Genomic DNA, 21,487 nt, shown 5'->3' with positions numbered 1-21,487 from the left:
TTTAACTTTCTATTTTATTTATTTATTTATTTTTAATTGCCCGCCTTAATAAGAGTACAATTTCTTTCTTCCTCGTTGGTCACATTTCTTCAGGTCATCTCGGAATCCTCTGAATTTCTTTGACTGACAAACGCGCCCTGAAGTTTAAGGCCCTCATAAAACTTTATTACCCCTTTTCCACCACTCCACCACAAGCACAGTCCTTTTCCTGTTTTGTCAGGGAAGGAAGGGACACACTAGCCTGTGATAACACTCGCCCACAACACAACATGGATGCAAAACTTTGGTTTCCTGTGGCCGCACGTAGACGCGTCATCTCTTTTGAGGCCATATGGCCACTTTATGATATCGCCTTGCTCTTTAATCCTGGCATCATTACACTGTAGTTAAAACAACACTATCCGGTAGTCTAGCGGACATAAAATCATGCCAGTTGCTGTGTGTCTCAAACCAGCAGCAGCTATAATATAAGGCAGAAGCATGCCGCAGCACAGCCCAAGGTTTTTAGTTAATTTCTCTCTAGCACTACTTAAAGAAAATAAAAATCAACTCACCTCTCAAACTAATAGCTTCCTATTGAACTTCCTTGACGGCTATGTGAACCAGAGAGCGCAGCGTCCACTTTCTCTGCGCTCTGTTAGGCCTAACCTATATGTGGACAATGTATTCAATCCCTTTTTCTATGTCTTTCTTTTAGGGTATTTTAAAGTTTACAAGGTTACATATGCCAATTGCCCCAAGCAGGGCCTGTGAATGGTGCATAGGAAGCACGTGGTGTCATTTAAGTGGGTTTTATGGCCTGGAAGAGCTGACAAACCTTCGATATATACACATCATATATAATCTTAACTGTCCGGAATCGCAGCTGCCGGCTTCCCCTTATCGGAGGAAGAAAGGGCTTTGTGGCAGTGAGGATGCAGAACCTTTCTCCGGACTGTGTAGTCGAGTGGTGCGGAGGACAGAGAGCTGCTGCAGTAAGTTGCTTTTAACTTTGACTACAGGCCTGCCACTGAACCGTTATTTCACCGTGAAGAATAAGAGTCTTAATTTTATGCTGGTGTGACTTTGGGGTGCACGGACGCTAAACCGATTAGCTTGAAAGTGGACGCTATTAATTGATAGTGAATATATTTATTTGTGTTTCTTTTTGTTTTTAATAATCACGAAACGCTATTTAAACATAATTATATTTCGAATGATGTTTGCATATTTTTTTGGCCAGAAACGAGACCAAATGGAAAAACTGAGCATGGTTGTTTTGTGATAACTGGATTATTTTTAACGCATCGTCATCTTCATAGATCTAATACATTTTGACCTGAATAAATAAAGAGAGAGCGAATGTTTTAATACCACCATATTTGAGCTACGGTATTAGTTTGTTAGACTCAACAGTTTGCCTTTGGATATTTTTGTTAGTAAGAGAAAACATTTTTGGGAGAATTTTTTTTTTTTTTTTTAAATAAATAAATAAATAAGTGACTGTGTGGGGAAAGGAAAAGTCACCCGGAACTATCAAAAATCATCTGGCGCACAGCTACACCGTCCACCCCACCCCTCTCCCCCCTCTCCCTTTCTCCCTCCCTCAAATGGACACACATTCACACATGCTTGATTTCTCTTTATGTAATTTGTGAAGGAAAGTGGTGTTTAATTCTAAATAAAATTGTACAGTTTCGTAGGTGGGTCAGATTAAAGAGAAGGTTCTTTTGATGTTTTTTTGTGTGCTAAAGTTAAAATAAGGCTTTTATTCAGTTACCTGCTAAAATGTTCTGTTTGTTTAAGTTTTGCACTCGTGCATAAAAAGAGCCTGATATGCAAAACCACTTGATTAAAACGGTTCTTCTGGCTGCCTCACCTTGACTGGAAGGTTACAGTTTGCGCTCATGAGCTGCCGTTCCTGTTGTTTTCGGGTCATGTCTGGGCCAAGGGACAGATTAGATTCAAAGGCACTTTGACGCGCAGCAACAGCATCATCCAAACTCAAATGTGTGAAAAACAGTGAGAACTGGAGCTGGAGGCAGGCGTGTTGCATGGCTTACAGAAATGCACGTTTATTGCAGGAGGATACTGGTATTTGTTTTCATAGAGTCGGTTGACATATCCTATTTAACTCGTTGTCCTCGTTACAGGCGCAGATATTTCTGATTGTCGTGGAGACTGATGAGACACTGTGATTTTATAAGCTCCCCGAATTTCTGCTGCTCTGTAGTGCGCATATATTAATTGTTGGTATGTCCTAGAAAGCATTTCACCTAGAAACGCTGCTGTTTTTTAAAATACATATATGGAATTTTAAATGGCCAAATATTGATATTTAATGAGCCAGCGTATTTCAGCTCACAGGTGAAAGATGCACATACGCACCAGTGACTGATCCCGGACGTGAGAATTAAATATAATCGAAAAGGAAGGTTTTTGATTGAGCTCTAATCCAGAGTATGAATCTGCAGCCTTTAAGTCATCTCCCTTAATGCCCTGTAAAGTCCGGATTCTCCCCGGGTCGCCTTTGCCTTGGTTATATTGTTATAAGTCTTTGTCATTTTATCAGTATTATTATTTGATCTCTTTGCAGGTTTGTCTTCAGATTCTGTAGGATCAATTGTACACGTTCAATAGGGGGCACTGTGTAACACGCTCCTGTGTGAGTGACACAATGTGGGGGCAACGTGTCTAAGCCAGTGCCACTGATAATTGTTCTTGCCTTCACAAGATTTTATTTTATTATTTTATCTTCTCCTGTTTTTTTGTTGTTTTTTGTTTTTTTGTTTTTTAGCAATTTCATTATTAAGTAAAGGCAGATGGATATAATTATCATCAACTCTCAGACTAAAATGGGACAAATAAAAATTAAAAAAGCTTGTTTTCGACCAGGAAAAAAAAATCTTCTGCGGAAATTTCCTTTAATAATACAGTAGAAGGACATTTGGATGTGTCTTTTGTCATCCTCACGACGTTTATTATAATCGAATCAATTTTACGCTCACCATTTCTCAGGTACTGGGAAGTCTGAATGAAAATATTGTTTAAATTTCCCACTTACATTAAGACACTCGTGCTCAAAGCGGTCGAATACCAGCACAATAAAAGTGAAACAGTACAAACATCCGTTTTCACTGCCATGTTCTGTGCTGTTGTATTCCTTTCTCTGACCTGTGGAGCTGACACTGCCATCATTCAAACCACAGAGGTCATTTCCGGGTGAGCACAGACTTCCCTTTGTCTGAGCCCAAATAGGAACCATAAAGTCCTATTACATCGTCTCTGAACGCAGCAAGAATTTTATTTACAATGTGAAGACAAAGTCGTGATTTTTTATTGACTGCTCACCATAATTCAGCCGCGCTGAAGTCCGGGGATTTCTATTCATAGAACATTTGCCCAAGGAAATACCAAAATGCTTGTAAATTTAGTTTTACTGTCTGAAAATGACCCGTCCTAAATTTCTGTCCTCGGTCCCAGTTCTGCCTGCTCATTGCCAACGCGTTTCTAGGACAGACTCCCTTCAGCAGATAACGGAGGATAACAAACTGACGGATCATGCACGAGAAATAATAACGCATCCTATCATATAGGGGTTCTTTCTTTATGTGAGGACTGACAGATTAACCGAAACATTGAGAATAAAATAAGTGAAATAAATATGCACGGCTGTTCGTTTAATTATATCATTTGTTGCGCATATTTCATTTCTTTAGTATCGGCTAGTTTAGACTATGGTAAAGGTTTAAATTGAATAAGAACGAAATATATTGCATACATCCAAGATACAACAAGCGCTCATTAATTTCAGCTTTATCCGCTTGATTTACTGTGTGTGACTTTACAAGTAGGCTTCTTGCTTAATCATTTAGACAACGTCGGCTGAATTATTGATCCGATACATGTTTTTAAAAATTAAATATTAATGCAACATTTTGTAGAATTTCTTTTCCATGCCTTTTACGTTTTTCAGTTTCGATGCATTTTTTTCTATCTTCTGACAAACTCATTTGGAGCATTCAATCTAATTTATTTTTTCTCTTCCTTTTTTTTCTTCTCCACAGACAGTTCATCGGGTCCAAAATGAGTGGCACCGTGGATTTCTCAGTGAGTGTTGCGCATATCCACCTGACTTTAGACGCAGCTTTGTTATTTGGCTGCAGGCAAACAGCTGGCCCTTCTGACATCCAGTGGCCTGACATCTGCACCCGTAAATGAATTTGTTCGGTGATTCTGGTGGTGTTTTCTTATTTTTAAGGTCTTGACGATCCGATTTTAGGCGAACCTTGCGAACTCTAATTAATAACCAGTGAAGCAACGTCCTTGTTGCACAGGTTAGCTGGATTTACCACTGCTCTATGAGTCTAATGAACCACAGCATTGCCATAAAACCAGCCAGTGGTTTATGTGGGGAATCCACTCTCTAAAACCACCTCTGCTCCCTTGGCTGCTCCTGTTTTAAAGAGCACTCATATCTAACTAGTCTCCAGTCTGTCTGCACTTCATTAAAACTTTTTATTTTAACTGGACAATCCAGTTTAGCGTTATTACACCTGGGAAGAGTAAACGTTTGGAGGCTATTAGGTTAAGGTTTTGATTAAAAGCGCATCGTAACTATTTTCATCAGGGAGCGGAATATTGCTGCACCCTCTGCATCCAGGTCAGGTACTCGGCCACCAAATTAAAAACAGCCATGCGTGGACAGAACCGCCTCTGCATAGTTTTGCCCAGATTTATTTTGTTTACATATGTACATGTGTGAACACGGTTGTACAGCTGTTATTTTGTGGGGTGGGGGGAGAGTTTAACAATTTCTCAAATGAACAAATGAAACATCAAATTAGTCCGCCTGAGGGCCTCATTTTTTGTACTTCTACATTATAACTAGTTATTGAACTAGGTGCACGATCTGAAAGCCATTTGTGGGGAGAAAGAATTCATTGCTGTCTCTCCATCAATAATCCTTGGCAGTGAACTATTGGAACCAGTCAAACGCGAGGGGTGAAACGCAGGTCAGGCTGTCTAACTAATATTAAAATGCGTCCTCTAGCGCGCATGGGGCGAGAGGGAGTATGTGGTGTGCGTGCAGCTCTTTCACACTGGCTCGGCGCACAACAAACAGTTTGCATTTAGATGAGCATATGACAGAGCCAAGTGTACACGAGTTAGATTTTCTTTATTACAATTTCCTCCACAGTCGACTGTTTGCTGGCTTAGGTTGTTTTGTTATTCAATAAAAAAAAAAAAAAAAAAAAAAATCTATTAAATTGATGCGCACGAAGAAAGATTGAGATGTTTTTTGACAGTGTTTGAAGTCCCCGTGCGCATCCCCACTGTAATCAATTCCATTGATTCACAATCTGAGCATGTTTGCTGATTTTAATAACCCCGAAACGGGTCACATGTCTGATATTGCATTTTTCATCCGAGGCTTTTCTCATTAGCTTCCAGAGTGGCAGCGAGAAAGGTTACCGAGCGGTCAGTATGGTAATAGCAAGCAGAAGAAATGGTTGGGAACAATGGAAACTTATTTTTCATCTGTGCTGTCACGCCGTCCCTTTGTATCCGTCGTGTTTGTGACTGAATATTCATATAGGAGGTACCTCAAAGGCTGAGGTTGAATGTTGAGAAAAGAGAGCCATTCTGCTCCTCTCTGTTAAGACGCGTTAGTGTGTTTGTGTGTGCGGGCGCTTTTTTTTTTTTTTTTTTGGTAAACGTAAGACTTGTAAATAGCAGAGGGTCGGTTTTCGTGACTTCCAGATAAACAGCACCCGCTTTGGCGCACGCTTTGTGTGGCAGTTTCTCCTCTATTGCAGCCTTGATACTTGTTATGGCTCCACTGAATGAACACGTTTGCAGTATCCTAACACGCATTAGTTGTCTATATGTACCCTGTAGAACCGAATTTGTGTGGTGTACAAACAATCGCAAATACGTCTCTACAGGAATACATGGGCAACTGAAATACTACGCCAGCCAATGGATTATTCTGCATCTGCTCCTCTTCTTTCTTCACCCCTCTCCTCCCCCCTCCACTTCTTTTTGCATATACAAGCATCGCAGTGGTGATGCGCACAGCCTCCATCCATGCACAGGCAATCCAATAACCCTGTCACAAAGTGTATTCACTGTCCAGACAGCCATAGATTGTGTAGGTAGGCCACGGAGAGCAAAGCCATGTGTGCAGCGTGGGGCTACTACTGTGTCAGACCCTGTGAAACACGTTAGGAACCAGGGGTCGTTTAAAAGTGACTGATTTACGGCTTTTATTGCTCTATAAAACGCCTCTAACATCCTCGCTAGGGTAATAGAAATGTCGCGCGCATTCTTTACAAACAGTGCAGCCGGAAATATGATATGCAATTTCAGGTCGTTTTTAACCATATTATGTAATTATTGCTGTGGAAATAGATCCCTTAACTTATAATGTGATGGCCATGAACAAAATATTGACTTATTATTATTATTGTTATTATTATTGTTATTGTTATTATTATTATACAGACATTTATTATGTATTATATATATTGTATGTCGTGGGATGTGGGTGTTAATCCAACTGGGAGTCCACTCCTCTCTCTTTGCCTACAGCTAACTCTAAGATAAATATGAGAAGCCTTCTGCACATGACAAGTTTATACAAGCTGGCAGTATCAGTTTACAGTACAACAGGAGACCACCAGTAATGTGGCTCATGGCCCGTGCTTCACTCAGGACAGGAGTGTGACATTTGGGGGCTGGCTCTCCAAATGGCAGCTGGACTTCTACTTTTCATTTGGGATGTGGGCCGAATGAGACTGTAGTTTAAAGCTTGCGTATAAGGGACGGTGTAAACCTGTTTGTAAACAGTTGCATTTATTTTTCCACATATTTAGCAACCTTGCGTTCCTCGCAGTCTTCCTCAGCACTTCGTTTCATAAGATTTGGGTTGTAGTTGTGCTGTATCATCTTCCAGTCACAGATAGTCTCTGCATCCGTGCAGTTTATTTATTTATTGTTCCTGCGCTTTTATTTAGGCCATAACTAAGCTCCCAACATGTGTGGAAAATAACGGGCTTTGCAAAGCTGTGAAACCATACGGGCAGGGAAATAGCACAGCTACAATCTTTTCCTAGACAGCCGCTTTTTAAAGAACATGATCGCTGGTTTTATTCCTATTTACAGTCATGTCTGAGCATTAACTTGCATGTGCGGGAGGGATGCTCTGATAGGGTGTGGGGCTGCACAACTGCGATAAAATGCAACGTTCTGGTCGACAACAATCAAATTTCGCCTCGAATTCACAGTGACACGACACTGGTTCTCTGCAGTCAAGTCAGCAGATCACAATATTCTGATGTTCTCTGGGCTGTGGCTTTAAAATGATGTCGTTTCACTGCTGACTGCCTTGTGATTTAATAATGATGCCTCTCTGTCCGGTTTGTGACACCACAGTGGTCCTTTGCTGTGACATCACATTGCTAGCATTATGTTAGTGTGGTCTGTTGGATGTTTCACTACTCTTAAGCCTGCATCTGTGTTGCAGCTGTGTTATATCTATCATTATAACTCTCATAATGAAACAGGAATTTGCATAGAGAGGGGAAATTTGTTGAATAATTCTTGTATCTTTCAGAAGCAGTGGGTATTAACGCGTTTTTGCTTATCTCCTTTTCCTTTGATATTTTTTTCTTTTTTTTCTCTTGTGTGACATCCTTAAACTTTGGCTGCAGTACTTCTCTGCTTCTGAAGCAGCTTCCTCTTCTAAACTGGTCGCCTTTTTATGTTATGCCTCCAGATTTTCATGAATGTAGTCTTCAACAAATCAAAAATAGGTGCATATCTCATCGCTTTTTTCTGTATACGGGTTATCAGGCCCGTTTTCAAAGCTCAATTCCACCTCCGGGACACCACACTGCTCAAGTGCTCTCTGATATTTGGACCTTTTAGTCTAATATTGTTGCTGAAAGGGCTCTGGAAACAAACCGAAGTAGCGCTAATTGTTAAGTGTATTAATGGGCCCTAATCTGTTTCACAGCTGAAGTGCTGTTGGTAAAGACTGTTCCTTCATTAATTAGCAGACAACCTTTACACAAGGCACGCAAACGAAGAAAATGATTGGTTTGCTATTGTTGTACCTTATCCTTGGCGAACCACCTATTGTCCCTTTGAATAATTGAGACCAGTGTATTTTGCCTGTTTTATTTTTTCCTTGGTCAGCAACTAGCTACTAGTTTTGTCCCCAAGATCAATTGCCTTGGTAACACAACCAGAGAGAGGGGGGTGAGAAGAGAGAGGGGGGGAGGGAGAGAGAGAGAAAGAAAGAGAGGAGAAAGAGAGAGAGAGAGAAAGAGAGAGAGAGAGAAAGAGAGAGAGAGAGATTTGTGCCCACAATGGCAACTGTAGGTATGCTAAATACCTCTGGTTCCTTATCCGGGAACTACCTCTCACTCTGCTATTGGGCCATTGGGTCACGTGGTAAAAGTAACTTTACAGGGCTGCTCGCAAGTAGGAGGGCTTTATGGAGCAGAAAAACGACAAAGCTAGAAAAATTATTTTCCACTCCAGAAATTAATGATCATGAGCTCGTATTTGATGGAGTCTAACTACATTGATCCGAAATTTCCTCCATGCGAGGAATATTCGCAAAATAACTACATCCCTGAGCATAGTCCAGAATATTACAGCCGCGCAAGGGACTCTGGCTACCAGCATCACCACCAGGAGTTATATCCTCCGCGGGCGAGCTACCAAGAGCGCCAGTATAACTGTGCAAGCATCCCTGAACCTGACACGCCAAGGGGACATGGAATACCCCATTCTGCGCACCTACTGACAGGGAAAGGGCAGCCTGCTTCATGTGAAACCCCACAGTTGTCCATGTCCCCCGCCACCCCACCGGCCGCAACCTCCGCCTGCAATCAAGCTACCCCGGAGCATCCAAACAGCACAGCCTCCTCCAAACAGCCTGTGGTGTACCCATGGATGAAGAAAATTCACGTCAGCGCTGGTAGGCAACTTGTGTGTTTATGTTCCCTGCTCTCCTCTCTCCCTTTCCCTCCCTTTATCAGTCCCTCTGACTCCCATCTCGTTGCCAGCCCCTGCTCCGATAGCAGGGAAGCCTTTGAAATGGCACAATTGAGGCGGATTTACGACTCGGCATTGGTAATTACACCCACCATAAATTTTATAGCCGAGGTATACTCAGGGCAGCCGTATCACCATGTGGCTTCTGCTGTTATGTATTGCGCGATAGAGAGAGGAGGAGAAATGAATAAGGAAAAAAACTGAGCTTTGTAATCTTGCATTAATAATTTAGCTCATACTTGGATGTGAGTGTCCTCTCATTACGCCGAGAAGTTCTTAACTTCCCATTTAAATTTCTCAAACAGCTAAACATTCATATCCAATAAATCTTTCGAGCCATATCTCAGTTGAGGCCATTCTTGTTTACCCCTCCTTTCCTCCCTTCTCTGTCTCCCTTTCTCTCCACTTCTTTTTTTTTTTTTTTTTTTCCAGTGAACTCTGCTTACAATGGGACGGAGCCCAAGCGGTCTAGGACAGCATACACCCGACAGCAAGTCTTAGAATTGGAGAAGGAATTCCACTATAACCGATATTTAACTCGGCGGAGGCGCATCGAGATCGCACACACCCTGGTTCTCTCCGAGCGACAGATTAAAATCTGGTTTCAAAACCGCAGGATGAAATGGAAAAAGGATCACAGGCTGCCGAACACCAAAGTGAGGTCCACCTCCTCCTCGTCCGGGTCCAACACAAGCTCAGCAGCCGGCGCTGTTGCCGCTGCCTCGGCCACTAACAGTGGGGCCCCCGACGAACTCTCCGGAGCACAGCATGGCGAGGATATTACCAGGTTATAAAACCACGAACCGAGATTGGGGGTAGAAAAAGAACTGGTTATTTATAGAACAATTATATATTTTGTTTTCGTAGCTATCTTGTGCGGTTTCCTTTAAGTCCAAAGTTATATAAAATGCATGTTATATAGCATGGATTACTGCGAACACCGATGAATTATTTTTACGTGACACAGGGTTTAATTTATTTGAAGTTCAATTAAAATGATGTTTTTTATTAAAAAAAATGTTTTGAATGAAGGAAGAAAAAAAGTAGAAAAAAAATATACATTTTATCAAAATGTTATTGTGGGCCATTCTTTTGCCCTGCTGCCCAAGGTGAAATGCACAATCTATTTATTTCAAACAACACTGGAAGGAATCACTATAATAATAGTTATTTTTGGTATGAAAAAAAAAAAGCTGGAACACACCATTGATCTTGAACTTGTATGTTTAGGATAATAACAATGTGTGAATTACCTCGTGTATTTCAGAAACAGGATTTTGATTTACAATTTAGTTTTGTGGTGTTGATGTTGTGTTTAGACCGTTAAAAAGCAGATTATTGTGAAATGCAATAAACGGAGTTTAGTGTACTTGTGCTAATCATATTGGTCAATAAAACAGTGAGTGTCTACTAGTTTTAAATACGTTTGGTTTAAGTTCATTTTAGGTAAGGTAAGGTCTACTATTGTAGGTTGGAGGGATCTCCTTAAAAGTGTAAACAGCTGTGTGAATATTCGACATTTCATGAGGGACACGAGAATTACTGTGTTGTTTCCAGACTGTCTTTCTCAGTCCTGCTGCTCATTTTCGCGTCTTTAAATTAGCAGTATGTACAGAAGGTGTGTATGTGTGTGCGTGCGCCTGGCAAAGCCTCACTCGTGATGGACTGAAGTTATTTCTGAAATATGAAAATGAAATAGTTTGCGCTGTGCATTAGGTGCAACCTCATCAGTCTGAAGGGCATTCAATTAACGCTACAGACAAGCCACTGAGGCCCTCCAATCCACACTGCACTGCCTCTGCCAGTGCTACAAACTGAAGCTCTCTGCTTCCTTCGTCCTGACTTGAACACAGAGATGCATGCGACTGATTTAGAGTGCATTTGCAATGTGTTAGAGATTATAGATTGTTGTGAAAATATTGATTTTGTACACTGGTAATTGCCCTGCATTTTCTATAGTTCTCTGCGCCATGCGACTGAGTTTCCCCTGTAAAAAATTTAAAAAAAAAAAAAAAAAAAAACGAGAATAATAAAATAAAGTCGTGAACTGCAGATAGATTCAGTGCAACACGTCGTGTGTCTTCGTTAAACATCACCGTGAAGATGAGGCAAACTAGCTGGCCTTTGTTATCTCTGTAACAGTGCCCTCGCCTTAAGGAGGAGTGCTGATGTTTCTCTGTGTGTTCACTCTTTGACTTTTGCTTGTATAAACACTTTACAACATTTGCCTGCTCTCTCCCCAGTGGGCAGTTAGCCTCCATAGTCTGCAGCAGCTCGAGAGAATACAAGAAAAAAAAGAACTACTATTTCAAAAAACGGCGCTTTGCGCGTCTCCCTGCGACGTCATCGTGCGCCTTTCGTCTGGCAGGGAGGACCAAACACACTGCAGGACTGTTTACGACTCTAGACATGCTGGATTCAAACAACAGCCAGAGAAAATATTGTCCAAGCTACTCTATCAAATAATATGGCCTAGACGTTTTCCCCTCTAAGATGTTTCTTTTCAGTTTTATATTTTTTCTACATACACATATATGTGCGTGTGTGTTTCCCCCTATTTTCTTGGGACAGAGCTGAACATAAGGACTTTACTTTCAACATGACTTAAACTCAAAGACGCGCAAGAATTTGATAGATTATTGAAATTGTGACATGAATGGGACTTATAAAATGCCTCGCGTAGTGGGAGGCGGATGAACACAAAAGGAAGAGGTATTCTCCGTCATCAATCTTTCACTACAGAGCTTTGTGTTATGTTCTGGTAAACAGCCCTGACAACAGCCAGTTTTGATCCAGTCAAATATTATGTACCCGCTTGCATTCTTTAGCAGCGCTCACAAATGTTACAGTGGACTTTAAGCGGACCGTTTTAACTGGAGCAAAGAGGTTGCAATCTGCTCTTTGGATGTGGCTTTGGAAAAACACTAGAATAGCTTTGAGACGGCGCTGAAAAATGAATCCAGAAGCCTTTATGTTGCTGGACAGATTAGAGAAATTAATGTGCTCGCCACAGTCGCAGCATCCCTCCAGTCCCTTTCTAGGCCCTGTCGCCTCCATGTCGCGAGGCTGAAAAGGTACTTTATTGAAGTTTGGGGGCGAAATGGGAGAAGGCCGAGTTCACCTCGAGGACACATTTTCTGTCCCATTAGGCTCATTTCAGTCTAGATGGCCGACCTCTCCAACCCTGTGACCTGGCCCACTCTGTATACGTGTACCTTCTGTGTGCGCCCTCGCTGGTCCCCCCTTGGTCTCGGCTTTCTTTGTGGATTTTTCCGCGTTGTGTCTTTAGAGAGGCCTGCGGCGGGGCATCACTGAATGTGTTGCTCCCTTTGTTAATCAGATCGACACCGGACAGCGCTGAACTCTCGGACAGTCCTTCTCTCTGCATCCAGCCGAGCTGCACGACTTCCAAAACACGCGTCCTCTTCAGCTGCAGCGTCTTTCGATTTGATCAGGAATTCTTTCCAAACCTAACTGGCAAAGATTTGTGGCCACTTTTACCCGAGTTAATGCAGTGACAACATAAGTAGTTACACATGGTTCCGATACTCTTATTCGCAATATTTCTTTCGAGCATGTCTGGGAAAAAATAAAACATTTTTTGTACCATCAGTTTTACTTTATACTCTCGTATCAGATGCTTGCGCACGGTTGCAATTGCATTAAAAATAGAAACAAATGGAAAAATAATTTATTCCCAGGCACCAGTGACATTCCCTGAAGTCTGCCAAAAAAAAAAAGAGGGCAGTAAAAATAGTTTCACTTGTGGTCACATGACTTCTGTGACTTAAGAGAATAGCTGGTCTCGGATCAGCACTTCCATTCACAAGTAAGCTGCCAATTATAGGTGTGTCTGACAGTACTGGGACAGTTGGTCATTGTGATTAGTTTAAGGACAAGGACCTTCAACTTTGTAGTTGCAGAAACCTTGCAAACTTTCCCCTCTCCCCTAAAGCCTTCATTTATATACATATGCAAATTGTTTCTTATATGAGAGAGAATAAAATCTACATATGTTATTGCTGATAGATTAAGTTTTCCTCTAAGATGTACCAAAAATGTGAGCAATCCCGTAAAGCCTTGTAAATCCCGGATACTGTTTTCTTTTTATTTGGGGGGTTGGGGAGGGGGACTCTTCCTCTGTGGTTTTATTGCAGGCAGCCTTTAATGTATCATAATACTTTTGTATCCATTTAACACTGGATTCTTTTGTGGCCTGGACAAAACATTCAGCGGTGATAGACAAATATTTGACAGCATGTACTTCCAGGATAAACAGTTGACACTTGAAAGCCAAACTAATCTCACTGTCTGTCAGTTGTGTGTGATAATTCATCGCCGCTGCTCACGTCTCACAAGCTACAGGTGAAGCTCAATTTACACGCTGAACAATCACGACATGTCCCTTTTGTGTGCGCTTGTAACTGAAGATTTGTGTTAAGTACAGAGACACCGTACATGGGGGAAGAATTTGACTTAGCTTTGTCAGGGATTTAAATAAAATGGCTACACCTTTGCAAGGCTTGCTTTGCTATCACGGAAAGGAGCTGGTGAGATTTGAAATAATTGCTTTAAGTAAAACTCTTATTTACTCTTCTATTTGTTCTCGTGTGCAACGACTTCTTGTCAAATATACTGTCACTAATATGTATCAATAAAGTTTCCATAAATATAGAAATTTAAATATTCCAATAATGACAATAATACCAAATAGCTCTTAATTAGTTTTAAGTGTTTTATTTTGTATTTATAATTCAGGATTTTGCCTCAAGCTAAATCTGTGCCTTAACTTTGATGGGCTGCAGTTATTCTCAATCTCACCACCTTGCAGGGAAGAAATGCGGTATTTTATGTGTTTGAAGTTCAGTGTTTAAATTCCTCAGCACTTACTCAGCTCTAACTGGTTTCTTCTCTGACTTGAGACTGTTGAATCACACATGATTTTCGGCTCACATTGCACCGCTGCGGGCTGCCCGTGATTTATGAGCACCTCAGGCGAGGACTCTCTCTTGGAAGATATAAAAACTTTACACAAACCGCCACCGGAATGTTTGAACAAGAGCAAATACGAAACAAAAATGATCAGCTGTTCTGGCGCATAGGTGGTTTATTACCTGCTCTTATTGTCTGCATGTGTTTCTTCCCCCCACTCCCCTCAGGTGAGTGTCTGCTTCTACCACTTTGGTTTGCAATGAAGGGTCCGGGGCCAGAGCATTGTTATGGTGTAGTGTGTTTAAACGGCAGCCATGGCAGCTGCATAAAGGCTGAGAGTTGAAACAGGGGTCACGCTGCTATTTTCCAGGGACAGAGAGGCTGTCTCACATTGACCAGCAGTGGGTGTGTCATAAATCCGTAAATCTCTCCCATCCGCGCACTCGAGGGAGCAAATGCACCAGTCTTTGCGCGTGAATGTGCGCCCCCGCGCTTGTGTGTGTGTGCGTGTGTGTGATAGGGGTGGAGTAAGATGAATTTACATAAAACTAGATTTTAAAAATCCATCAGAAATGTTCCAGTGATTTACTGTCAGTGCTGGCAAACAATTCAAGCAGGGGACGACACGGCAGCATGGATCAAGCCTCAGATATCCCACTGTAGACTTCACATCACGCAGGAAAGGATGGCCTGGGTAAACTTACGAGTACACTTTATGTCGTCATAACGCCTCGCTGAGAAATATTTAATTAGCCTATTTGCTGCATCATTGAGGACCTTAGAAATTAAAGTAATTTTCATCTATTCAGTGTGTCACCAGGGGCCCAGACAGTCACTAGATTGAATTATGATTATCTTATTCACTTTTCATTAGCAAAAGTAATCTGAATATGCGATCCTTTGACTATGGTTCTACGATTAGGCTGCGTATAGGTTAAGTGGAATGTGCATTTTATTTGATTTGTTCTGGGAAATGATTTTCAGATGTATCTATGTGGCCACCAGTTGCATTTGCAGCTGCACTGATGTTGTACTTTGGCCAATCTGCTGGATATACACACGTTATCTTGGCATATAGGATTCAACAGCTGATTAAAGTTAACATATAATTAAATATATATAACAAAATGAATGAAGAGCATTTTAAACATGGAAATGAAACATGGCCTAACTTCACTAGAAATCTTTTTTTTTTTTTTTTTTTTTTTTTTTAGCAATAAAAAGTATATATTAGGCTACATTTTGGCTTTTAATTGTTAACACATAGAAGCTGTCAGCAGTGCATTAGTAAGATTTCACTAAAAAATGACACCAAAAACTCTTAAGTATAGTATAATTTTATTATGTGTTTGTATAAAGAAATTTAGAAAGTTGTTTCCAAATGTTAAAACTTTCAAAAAGTGGTTCAGTGTCTCAGAGCTGCAGAATTTATGCCCTCCATTCTCCACAGACAGGTCAAGATTTACAGTGGACTGTGCTTTAGGCCTGAAAGAAAAAAAATAATAATAATAACGTGTTGACGTGCATGCTTATACAAAAATCTGGTCTTGTTTGAGAAACTGACACTGTGCGTCTTTTCCTCACTTATGAAGTGCAGTCTGCAAACTCAAGTCCTTTCATTTCACTCCGCATTGTTTACAGCAATATAGGGCACCGGGCCCATAAATCTTCTCCTTGCTCTGCCAAGACAGCGCCATTTGTATGCACCGTTTTAACCGACAGCATCCTCTGCCCATTAACGTCTTCTCCCCAGCTCTCTCTCAGTCTCCTCTTATCTGCGGAGCTCTGCATGTCCCCTGGAAATACATTAACTGATCCGTGCTTTCCTTGAGCTCTGAGAACCAATTATGCTTTTAGGTGTAAGGAATTAACACACTGTGTATCATTTATAGAAAAAGAAAATGATATCCTGTGTTGCGTTGGCCAGATTTGGGCGCTTTGTGCGCAGCTGCAGACATGTTTTTCCATTCGCCTTTCTCTGCGCGCTCTTGGTATGAAAAATAAAAGTTTATCGACAATTTCCTTGGTTGTTTGTGTCAGCAGGCGAGAGAGCGCAGAAGGTAAGGAGGAATTGTAAAAGGGTTGACACCCAGAGCGACCGGCGCGCTTTTGTGTGAGAGAGAAAAATGATTTATTGCCACCGAGGCGGTTCAAACAGAGTTCACGGAGAATTGTGGTGGAGGCGCGGAGGAGCTAAATTATGGTCTTGCTGAGCTAGTATATCATAGATTCTATCTCCAATTCAGAGAGTGTGTTCAAGGGTGCGAGGTAAGGAAAACAAAACGAATTTAATTACTTTCCCCCATTCTAGTCATCCTCGATGTACACTGCCCTATTCACCCAATAATAATAATAATGATAATAAAAATAATAGATTTTTGGTAATTTTTTTTATCGATTCATTTGTTGGTTAACATTTAGTTAAAAAAAAAAGAAATGAATGAATAAACTAAACATTGTATATGTTGCTCATATTTAAAACATAATAAAAGTATAAATCCAAAATGTTAGCATTTTACATATATTAGAAATTAATGATTAAACAGTAAAATTATCAAATTAAGCTCTGTGACTATGGGTTGAAGTTGCCTTATGACCGGGGCTGGACCTGGAATATTTCATTTATGTAAAAGGACTCCACTGTGGGGGTTCAGGTAAAACCTCGGTGATGGTGGCAGCAGCGGGGGTGACACGGAAAAGGAGGAAGGCTCCTCTCCTCCTAAGCCATGCAACCCTGAGTGCATAATCCATCACCTCCGAGACATCTAAAGAGGGGTTTCTCAACAGCTTTGTTGTAGTGAAACACCAGAAGGAACTTGCATTTAAAGCCTGCTTTAGCCAAGACCGATACTGGCCGAAAATATATTGAATGGATAGTCTGCAGAACCTTCTCATTTTGATGGTGGTTTAGGGTGCTCTATTTAAAAACTTGTGTTACAGTCATTACTCTCGTTCTTGTGCCATTATGCATGTTTTTTGTGCATTGTTGAAATGGAACAAAGCCATTTTATGAGTTGCTTTTTCACAGTGTAATTCAGTTAGGCCACACTTGATGTAACCATTAGCCCAAATAATTTCCCCTCGAAAAATATTTATTATGGGGTTTTAAAGTGATTTTTTTTATATATATTTACTTAAACGTATTGCACCTTCACAGCTATATCTCCTTGTCCCTGTTGTGTTGTATTCGCGACACTGTAGCTGCAAACAGGCGCACAAGAGGCTGCGCTCTGAGCATCTCCTCCTTTTGTCCATACAGTCTTGCAGCGAGCGGGATTCAGCATCAAAAATATACGCAGTGTTTATGTGTTTCCCCACGGAGCCACTACTGGACCACGCGATACTGTACAATGATGCCTGATTAATGCAAATGCGTTGAATTGTCCTATAGAAGAAAAAAAAATCTTTAATGATTGCCTCCTTTGTCTTTGTGTGGCAATGACTGTCAAGCCTTTGTCTGACCACTCCCAGTGAATCCTATTAAGCCAAAGCCGCACTCCGACAGTTATAAGCATATGTTGTTATTTAATGCAGAGCCCGCCAATTTATATTGTGCAGTTAAATAATTTGCAAACTAAGTTATCATAATTGTTCGTGATTATTTCGTTTTACATTCTCGTTACAGATGAGGCATCTAGTAGCAGGGAAAATCTAAGATTACAAACATTATTTATAAATAAATTTGACTGGAAAAAATACCACAGAATGCAATTTATATTAAATATTATAAATATATTTTCTAGCATTTAAAAGCTCTACACGAAAAACGAAGCTGTGGTCGATGCCGAGGTATTAACCGCGTTATTATTCCATCGCTCTGAGCAGCATTAATTCCTCGCGTTGCATTTGATAAAACCTACCACCGGAAAAGTTCGGGATGTGCAGCTTGGCAAGCGGCGGTTCCTTCAAATAAACGCGTCCTGTTCACAGTTTTATAACACTAGGAGAAGTCTGCGCTCAGTTTCTAACGAGGCTCATCTCACCACACGTGCAATCTTTGTGTGTCTCCCCCCTCTCTGCTATTTCTTCCCTCTCTCCGTAAAAACACATCTCCCTCTTTCTCCCTCACACTGATAACACAGTCGTTGCCGTCTATTCATAGTCTGTTGCATGACTTCTTTTTTTTTTTATCCCTTTAGGTAAGGAAAGGCAGGCTGCTCATAGAAATGTCTGAAGAAATATGGCAGAAGCTTCTTCGGGCGCCCCAAGTTGCCAGCGGATTACTTTCCAACTCCAGAGCTCGGTCATTGGAGGAGGACCACACGTGACTACGGCACCCTTCTGGTAAATATTATTCAAATGTTCCACATGCTTTCTCCAAGTGCTCTTTCCTGCGCGCCTTTATTCATTCAGGTTAATTGTGATCTGATATTAGATAGATAGAAGTCCTCTTTTTACTGCTGTTTTGGGACTCCTGGTTTTATTTGAGACAATTTGATGAGCTGGGTGCATGGACCCCCAACAGTCTGTCCTCCCACTGCAGCTGCATGGCAACAGTTTTGCAATGAGCTCTGGACAAGTGCCAAAACTAAGCCGGGAATACAATGAAGGAGGAGGAGGCAGAGGAGGCCAAGAAGCAGAACTTAATCAGCAAAACATGACCTCCTCTTCTCGTGTCAGTTCCAGGTTGAACCCAGATGAACAGTCTGAGTGCCCACTGGAGCCTGTGGTTCACTGCCACGCCAAGGGCAAGCTGGACATCAGGAGCAGGAGCTGCGGTCTACTCGCCATCTGCCACTCAGGAGTAATTTTCCCCTGGATGAATCCACGGACAACTGGCTCTGAACAATCTGGTAACTGGTTCTGTATATTATCCTTACCTATTTGCAGTTTGCAAAATGTTTGTGGATGTAAATTCATATCCCTCACATGTGCACTGAACTCAAACATCTGACATTGGAGTGCGCTGCACAGTGAGTAATTTGCATTACGTTGTCGAGAATAGAAGAACTTCCATCAGGTGTGAGGGCTCTTTCTTCTTGGTCCATGGGTGAGTGTTGATGCTGCAGCACAGTTAAACAAATGTGTCACAGTCATGCTCTGTTTGTTCTTTCAGTCATGCAGGCGAAGTAACGTTCAAAACAGTAAAGCTCCTGTGAGAACGCTGCACAGAAACGCCTTGTAAACTGTGCTTTGCACCCGAGGATCCTGTTTTTAGTGGGAAATCATAGAAATAGACACAAGTTAAACAATTGTATTACGTGGCCAATAACCCAACAAGTTTATTTAGGGTGTGAAATCACACACTGCCTGCACAGATTTTGCATGATGATTTAAGTCAGGGTTCTTCAACGTTTTTCAGGCCAAGGACCCACAAATTGATGGGGAGATTACGTTGGGACCCCCTACCTAGTATATGTGTTCTGTTTTAAACTCGGCCTAGTGCTATTTACAAATAAACATTATTAGTTTACTTTTTGCATTCTGTGTTAAGCTATCCCTTATCCTAAAATATGTTGGATTCATGTTAATGTGTATTTAAACAACTTTAAATTTGTGGGTGAAAATTAAATATATATATATATATACATATATATATATATAAAAATGTCTAATCAACCAAAGAAGTTGCGACCCTCCTGCAGTCCCTCTGCCAACCTCCTAAGGGTCGCGGACCCACTGTTGAAGACCTATGATTTAAGTTATCAAGTACAGCATGTGTTCAAATATTTTGCTTAAAATCTGAATTTTATTCAATAATTTTTTTGTTGTTGTTTTTTTTTTTCCAGAAATGGGTAAATATCATAGCATTAAGGCTACAAACAAGCTGACATGTACCAAGGAGGCAGCCTTTCAGTCTGGTTGTTAAAGAGAGCGGTTTCCTCTCTGAGGTCACTGTAGGTCTTATTAAGTGTCCATTAACCCCTCCATGTTATATTGTTATCAACAGGGCCCCGGTATTGCTCATATACATGTCAAATTGAATCCCTAATGGTGGTTATTTTCAGTGGTGGTCCCAAGGTACCTTTTAAGTGACTGAGATGGGGATTTGACAGGTCTGCTTCCGAGTGTAGCTCTGATTAATGTGGCCTGTCAGGCAGCCGTAGTGGCGTCAGATGTTTCCCCCAGACTGCTTCTTCGGGAGGTAACTTTCCCTGAGCACATGACACAGTAGACAGCCAGTCTTGTATAGTGTCTCAAGCATGACTGAATACACAGGAAGGGCTGAGGGCTCTACTTGGTCTCGGGTTGATTGGCCGAGGATTAACACGGGGCCTTGCTGGCGCTTTGGAAGCTTCCACATGGAGGTTTTACGTTTGAGGATAGAACTGTTAGACGCATGGCACTTCCTTTTAACACCCTCACTTCTTTATGTGCTTTCCTCTTTCATCAGTCAGCAGCAGTGTGGCAGCTGGTCTATCAGACAGAGGAAGGCACAGCGCGAAGAGGAGGAGGAGGGAGAGAACCGCCTTCACTAACAACCAGCTGCTGGAGCTGGAGAAGGAGTTCCACTTCAACCCTTACCTGTGTCGCCCTCGCCGGCAGGAGATGGCGGCCGGGTTGCAGCTCACGGATCGCCAGGTCAAGATTTGGTTTCAGAACCGCAGGATGAGGTACAAGAAGGAGCAAAAGCATGGGAAGACTACCTGCAACTTCTCTTCAAGCTCAAACTCTTGTGTAGACAACTTGATGTTCCCGGGTGCCATCAGAACATCCTCCTCCTCTTCAGACACGCACTCAACGGATTATCCTTCCATGTCCTCTCTCTTTGGCTCTTTAAGTGACTCCAGCAGTGGTCAGTGCATTCGCCCCGCAGACCTGCCCCATCTCAACTGCATTCTTCCATCTGTTGCAAATTGTCCGCCGCCCTCCTGTGCTAGCGTTGATAGTCATCACCATGCTGGCATTTCAAACTGGCACTAGGGCCCCATAATGGCCGTCCCTCCTGTGCTCATCAAAATCTCAATGATACATCTACTTTTACTCACTTATGAAAGACTGAGGGGTGTCTGGTCCGAATCCCAATGATGGAATTCCCTTAACACACCCTCTCACCATTAATGAAACATTTTAATTAAACTATATGAACGCGCCTTAATTAAAGGAGAGCTACACCATTATCATTTGTGTTTCTCAGGCGCACAGACTGAAGGTCTTCAAACTTGCTGCTCACACTTGTACATACAGAGCATACACAAAACAATATTAAACTTTTTTTGTCTTTTTTTTGTTTTTTGCTGTCATTTTGTGGGTGTGCCATTTGTATTGTAGCATGTTTAATGCATGTGGGAATAAGACCCTGAGTGAGTTTTCTTCCTCCCTCAGTTGTCTCTTAATAGCTAAGTGGTTGTCATATTTACATTAGGCCTCTTTTTCATTATGTACTGTAAATAGCAGGTCGTTTGTGTAAAACGTTGTGTGAACTGGGCAGAATAATGTTCATACTGAAGGATGTTATATTTTTGTTAAAGCCATTAAAGGACACGAGAAGCCTTTGATGTTCTTCGTGATTAATTGGGACGTCACATGCCATACATGCTAAATAAATGCATTTGGGAAAACTGCC

The 21,487-nt window shown here is 41.5% G+C and overlaps 2 protein-coding genes across 6 annotated transcripts in view; both read left to right on the top strand.

Moving 5' to 3' along the window:
* LOC125004826 (homeobox protein Hox-C10a-like) overlaps positions 1–21,487 on the top strand; it is a 58,787-nt gene extending 37,300 nt beyond the window's left edge. The window contains exons 1-5 of one of the 5 annotated variants that reach the window (XM_047579711.1): positions 788–974; positions 4,047–4,089; positions 18,120–18,264; positions 18,601–18,773; positions 20,315–21,487. In XM_047579711.1, the coding sequence (XP_047435667.1) occupies positions 18,161–18,264; positions 18,601–18,773; positions 20,315–20,844 (807 nt within the window). In that variant the 5' untranslated portion in view covers positions 788–974; positions 4,047–4,089; positions 18,120–18,160 and the 3' untranslated portion in view covers positions 20,845–21,487. Of the gene's footprint in view, positions 1–787; positions 975–4,046; positions 4,095–13,844; positions 14,675–18,119; positions 18,265–18,331; positions 18,774–20,314 lie in introns of those variants that run through there. The other 4 variants (XM_047579714.1, XM_047579712.1, XM_047579710.1 and 1 more) reach the window with 4 other exon arrangements.
* hoxc4a (homeobox C4a) lies at positions 8,279–10,469 on the top strand. Its single transcript, XM_047579734.1, has 2 exons — positions 8,279–8,971; positions 9,481–10,469. Exons 1-2 carry the CDS (start codon positions 8,536–8,538, stop codon positions 9,840–9,842), a joined length of 798 nt encoding a protein of 265 aa, XP_047435690.1. The 5' UTR covers positions 8,279–8,535; the 3' UTR covers positions 9,843–10,469.

The sequence above is a fragment of the Mugil cephalus genome, chromosome 1 (genome assembly GCF_022458985.1).
Source record: "Mugil cephalus isolate CIBA_MC_2020 chromosome 1, CIBA_Mcephalus_1.1, whole genome shotgun sequence".
In the NCBI taxonomy this organism is placed as follows: domain Eukaryota; kingdom Metazoa; phylum Chordata; class Actinopteri; order Mugiliformes; family Mugilidae; genus Mugil; species Mugil cephalus.
The sequence above is the reverse complement of the archived record's forward strand: the minus strand, read 5'-3'. Positions and strand labels throughout refer to the sequence as shown.